The sequence below is a fragment of the Asterias rubens genome, chromosome 18 (genome assembly GCF_902459465.1).
Source record: "Asterias rubens chromosome 18, eAstRub1.3, whole genome shotgun sequence".
In the NCBI taxonomy this organism is placed as follows: domain Eukaryota; kingdom Metazoa; phylum Echinodermata; class Asteroidea; order Forcipulatida; family Asteriidae; genus Asterias; species Asterias rubens.
Genome location: NC_047079.1, coordinates 6,566,056 through 6,572,031, shown reverse-complemented (window position 1 = coordinate 6,572,031; position 5,976 = coordinate 6,566,056). Strand labels below are relative to the sequence as shown.

The following is a 5,976-nucleotide window of genomic DNA, read 5'->3' as shown; positions in this document are numbered from 1 at the left end:
CGGGAGGCACGTGTAGTTCGCGGATAACAACCAACATCGCATTCCTATGAGCAATACACGGTGGCTTCGTTAGGCCACGCCCATATGACCAAGTCACTGCTACCTTAATCCAATCGCGTGGCACGCGGCCGACTTCAACCAGCCAATCAGCGAGGCGCGCGTTCCAGCACACTCGTCGACTGCAGTAAGTGGGTGAATAGCGGCTCGCGATTGGCTGAGTGTCGCGGAATTTCGGGTTTGGGGGTCCGTTGTGGGAACCGGTCTTATGGAATGTTCACACGACGAGTTGGTGAAGCATGCGTAAATGAAGCGATTGAATAAGTACGTGCAGCCAAGAAGTTAGTCATAGAGCGCTGTGTGTAGGCATTTGATGAGCAAATCCTTTCACACGACTTGAAATATTGCTGTCATTGCTGTATAGGTATTCAGTCGCACCGTCAGCCTCTTACCTGTAGCACACTCCGCACGCTCCAAAACGCCGCTCTCTGGAATTTTATAACCTCTGTTTTGGAATTTTGTTTTCTTCGGTTCAACATTACTTTTGAGTGATTTTCAAGCAAAATGCCGATAGATACTAGCAACAAACCAAAGATGCATGAAGGACGAAAGGTAAGTTTCTAACGAAATTGTAAATATTGCTGTTTTTTCCCCTTCCTTCCTTGTTTAAAAACTTAAGAACTTCAGAACTAATTGTTGTTTACATTTTCAAAAGTTGTGCAATCGTCATCGTGTCTGTGGTTTAAACTCAAATCAGCTGGCTCTATCGTCTAATAGAAAGGCATCTTATATTCGTATAATATTACGCAATCGTTGTCAAAAAGTACTCACAATTCAATGCTGGGTTATTTTCAATTTTGTTTTACAAAGACTGATGACATGTAAATTTGTAAATTCGTGTGCAGAAACGGAACTCATTTAAATTGTATTGCCACTTGTTATCGGTATTGCATGCTACTGATACGCATTGCAACACATGCAATTATACCTTACTCGTTTAATTAGTGTTTTTTTTTCACAATTCATTATTTTCTGCGGTCCCCATTATCGGAATTATCAATCATGTCAATCCAGGCAATCTAATCATTCTAATTATTATTCCTCTTCTTTGATTTCAGTCCTCCAAACCTCTGATGGAAAAGAGAAGACGAGCTCGCATCAATGACAGTCTTGGCCAACTTAAGACGTTGATTCTTGAAGCTACCAACAAAGATGTAAGTTTCTTTCTCATCAATTTCTTTTATCAGCAACTATTTTTTAAAGTTTTTTCTGAAATTTTTAATTTGCTGAACATTCTGTATATCGAGATCAAATGTTTGTTGCAAAAACTGAATGTGCTTGTAAATGAATTCAATTTTTACAGTTGTCTTCAATGATAAACTGAGCTATCCATTTGAATTTTCTAAACTTCTTAAACTTCCGAAGCTAATTTAAAAAGATAAGATTGTCAATTTTGAAGATTTATCTCGAGATAGAATAAGATGTAATTTGAACTAGTGCAGGTACACTATTCAAGAAATTACGTTTCAAAAGTATATTTTCTTAATGTTTTTGTGAACCCCACAATCCATGCATCTTGCCAAACCTTTTCCACCATCTCAAAGTTTCGCGCCCAATCCATTGTTGAACCGTCTCGCAAGACGTCACCCCAAACTTCCTCCACTACGCGTGCGCGTCTCCTAACCCACCTCCGTCATTGCTCTGTGTATATTTGCACATGTCGTTATAATAGCCAAACAACAGGCCAACACACGTGACCCCCTTCAAGTGTAAACACTGTTGCGATCATGACTTAACCGTTTTGTCTGGTTAATAATTTGACCGCCAAAATAAAATGGCTTTGACTTGATGACAACTTAGGTTGTACACTGACACCCACGAGAAAATTCTAGGACTGCCTTTAAGGCTCACGTAATGGCATTCCCCTTTGCCTTGATAAAGGTCTTTATGTATCCGATTTTACATCAACCATTTATGATAGATTCTAGATTTTTATTGATCCAGCTCTTAACCGATAATTTTTTTTTTTTATCGAAATTGCGATCCTCAAACATGTTCCTGATTTTTTTTAAGGATTTCCTTTTTTGATTCGATTTAGAAAAAAACACGAATTCCCCAGTGAAAAGAACTACGACAGTGGCAATTTTGATGTACAGAAAAAAATTGTGCAGATTGAACAGTGATATGCAGTACCTAACAACGCACCTGTACTCCAGTTAATCTCCCCACCACCCAACCCACGGGACCAGGTGTTACGCACGCACCGCTCGTGGGCGCGCTTTTCAAAAAATCGATGTGTGCACGTCCTATCGACCCGTGTTTGTTCAATGAAAAGCACACAGTTTACTTACCGTTCTTTGTTTTCTTGTTCCTTCTTACTTGCAGAGTTCCCGCCATTCCAAGTTAGAAAAAGCTGACATCTTAGAGATGACTGTCAAGTATCTTCGCAATATGCAGAGGCAGCATATGTCAGGTGAGAACTCGATCCAAACTGAAATTTTCAAAAGAGAAAAAAGCACCTTGAACAGATGTAAAACAAAAAGGTAGTGGCATGACGTTTCGACCATAACAGAGTCTTTCTCAAAGGCTGAACACAGATGTAAATACACCAAATACTCCATTTTGAAGGGGCCTTTAGGCCTTGCGTGTCTGGTGACTTGCAGAACAAAAAGTAGAAAACAAAACTTCAGAAGCAAATTGTTTATAAAGATGAATTTTAATTTTTCATTTGCAAAATATTTATTCGTATTCTTCTTTGTCATTTCAGCTGCCATGACCAATGATCCCAACCTGTTGAATCGCTACCGTCTCGGCTACAGTGAATGCATCAGCGAAGTCTCACGATTCCTAAACAACGGATCAGAGACCCCTAACGTCGAAGTACAGACCAATCTGATAGGTCATCTCGCTAACTGCTGCAGTCCACAGGGTACCCCAGCTAAGCAGCAGCAACAACAACCACAGCAGGCACAGTCTCCTCCTCAACAGCAGCAAGTCACCTACGCCCAATCACAAACTGCTCCACAGAATGTCCCAGCTGCTATTGCTGCAGCAGTGACACAGTCCGCCCAGCAGCAGCCCAAACTGCAGCAGAACCCAGCACAACTCCAGGTTGCTGTTCCGCCCGCATCATGCGCACAGACCCTACCTACTGTAGCTGTGAGTGCCCCCTACCAGCCCAACAACTTCCAGGGTGGTTTCAAAGTGGAAAGTAATAACATTGCTCGTGTGATCTCCGGCATTCCAATCGGTGTCCCAGGCACCCTTCCCTCCGGCGAGATCACTGTGGTGCTCCCCTCCCAGGCCCTCCCTGGCGGTCAGCTACCCAGCCATTTCATCCCCGTCTACGCCCAGAGCACCCCTCTACTCTCGCCTCCAGCTTCCTCACACAGTGATAGCTCCACCCCATCACCAATGTCAAGCCCCAATTCCTCCATGAACTCTCCCACACTGATGAACGCTCAGACAACAACCTACCAGCCAACCATCATCAGAGACTCTTCACAAACGTGTTATGTAACAGCCCCAGTGAACTCTGCCGTCTTATCACCAGCCCCTTCCCCAGTCACCCACCACGGGGATGCAAGGGGTAGTGCAAGCAGTCCAGTAGCCGGTAATCTCGCCCCGATGATGGTGCAAGCTCCTACCCTCGTCACACTCCCCGCACATACCGTATACCAGCCCCCTCACGCACCCATCACAGAGAACGGTCACCCACAACCCCTGGTACATCACCAAATCCCACGGAAAACCGTTCTGAGAGCTCTCAACGCTAACATCCCAGCTCACCAAGTTTCTGAACACGACTCAATGTGGAGGCCGTGGTAAAAAACAGAACCATGTGAACACTTTGTCAAAGACATTATTTATACGCTTGCGTGGAAGTGTGGTGTGAAAAACTTTGTGTTGCAATTTTGAATTTTTAGATTATCCCGCCTTTGTTTTCCTTGTTACTGAGAGTTTGTGCTTGTAAAAAATAAATAAAAATCATTCCCGTTGAAGTGCGAAACAGACACAAAACATATAACTAGCATTCCAAAATTATAATTCAGGTTGAGTGTAGAGTATTCACTGTTCACACTGCTTTTTCGTACATTCCTAAATTTGAAAGTCAACATGTTGAACAGCTTGCTAGGTGTATTCACAAATTCCACTTCAAAAAATCTGGTTGTTTTTCGCAGCAAAGGTTTAATTTCACAGATTATTTTGATACATTGTCATATTTTTTGATTTTGATTTGGTTTTGTTTGCTCACAGCATCTTTGTGATTTTTTTTTTAAACGAGCTTGATTTTGTGTGTAACTTGTGCTATGCTTTTTAATTTGGAAAAACATTCTGAGTCGACCTTTTCACTGCAGCCATCTTGTTCCTTGTATTCATGATAGTTTTTTTATAACCCTGCTTCCAAAACAATTCGAGCACCAGACTATTCTGTTTGACCTCGTCCGTTTTGTGAAAAGTGGAAAATGTTCCAAGATGGCTGGAGCAAGAGGGAAGTCTCGAAGAAGAATCTTATCAGCACAACTGCAAGTCTAATAGAGATTGGTTTTCTGTCATCTGTAAATATACAAAACTAATTTATTTTTTCCAAGGAAAGCCTTTCTTCAGACAAGCTTACAGCTATGCAACGTAACGTTTTACATAAAGTAAATTTTGTACAAAATATTTTTTAGAGTTTTTATAAGTGTTTGTGCTTCCAGGTTTCCATGCCAACCGCAAGACTTAATTGTGAGATTTTCTTATTGATTATTTTTTACCGAATGATCATGACGTAACCAAAGTATTCAGCCTATGATGGTTTTTCACCGGATGTGCCTAAGATTTGTTCTTAAATTTTGTGTACGAATTCTAAGGAGTTATATTTTTTTGGATGACAAAATAAAGTGAAACAATTTTGCTTTGAAATGAAAACAAATTGGTTTAAGTGTGCATTTGCTTAAGATGCCTTTTAATTGTTTTTTTTAACCTGTTAATTGTGTTTTCCACAACATGAACATTCGAAATGTTCATAATTAATGGGAAATTTGATGGTTTCTGGGTTTGAAACAAGTTCTTGGATTGGACATGGGGGTGGGGCGTTGAACGGGACCTTTGGGCGGGGTAATAATAACATCCAAAGATCAATGAGATGGGGATGATAATGGATAACACAATTGACGTTGGGAAGAGGACTGGGGGTTGTTGCGGGCGTTCAAAAAAAATTGTCTAATTTGAATGCGGGAGTTGACTTACCCGGGAATTTACTCGGAATGTACTCGGCTAAAACACAACAAGAACATGGCAACAATACATTTAGGGGGGGGGGGGGCAACAATTGAACTAAATAAACGAACGAACGCAGAAAACAAGAAGATGCTGCAGAAAATTTACGAATGATAGCCCCCCCCCCCCCCCCCCCAATAACTGACTAATTTCCAGTGGGGTCATTATGTGTTTTCTTGGTCAACACATCAAAATAAAGGCATGTGCAATGACACGGGTACATTGTGGTATTACTAGAACAGGGTGGGTCGTTAAGACCATTATACACTTTCGGTAAACAGTATTGTCCAAGTCCCACACTTCGTGTATCACAACTTATATATAAAATAACAATCCTGTGGAAATTTAGGCTCAATCGGACATCGGAGTCGGGAGAAAATAACGGGAAAACCCATTCCTGTTTTCGCGCGTTTCGCCGTGTCATGACATGTGTTTATAACAAATCCGTAATTCTCGCTAACGAGAATTTATATTGTTTTACTGTTTTCTCACAAAGTAAAGCATTTCATGGACTAATATTTCAAAAGAAGTCTTTCACCATTACCTTCTGTAAACCCTGTAAATTATTTGTAAATCTGTGAACTTTTTTCTGTACCGAAAGGGTCCAATGGCTTTATTAAGACCATTGAAATCATTTGATGACTATACATGTAGGCGTACATGTACATGTATATCTAAACAACGGCCAACCCTATCTTGGTCTGATCATAAAACAAT

The 5,976-nt window shown here is 41.0% G+C and overlaps 1 protein-coding gene across 1 annotated transcript; it reads left to right on the top strand.

Annotated features, from left to right (window-relative positions):
- The first annotated feature begins 341 nt into the window (after positions 1 to 341).
- LOC117302536 (transcription factor HES-1-like) lies at positions 342 to 4,906 on the top strand. Its single transcript, XM_033786511.1, has 4 exons — positions 342 to 609; positions 1,116 to 1,211; positions 2,383 to 2,470; positions 2,765 to 4,906. Exons 1-4 carry the CDS (start codon positions 562 to 564, stop codon positions 3,823 to 3,825), a joined length of 1,293 nt encoding a protein of 430 aa, XP_033642402.1. The 5' UTR covers positions 342 to 561; the 3' UTR covers positions 3,826 to 4,906.
- Positions 4,907 to 5,976: the final 1,070 nt, after the last annotated feature.

Excerpts from the sequence above, each read along its gene's own strand:
- LOC117302536 (XM_033786511.1), top strand. The coding sequence starts at position 562 with ATGCCGATAGATACTAGCAACAAACCAAAGATGCATGAAGGACGAAAG. Across the intron at positions 610-1,115 it reads AGATGCATGAAGGACGAAAG|TCCTCCAAACCTCTGATGGA; the intron begins GTAAGTTTCTAA and ends CTTTGATTTCAG. Across the intron at positions 2,471-2,764 it reads GCAGAGGCAGCATATGTCAG|CTGCCATGACCAATGATCCC; the intron begins GTGAGAACTCGA and ends TTGTCATTTCAG.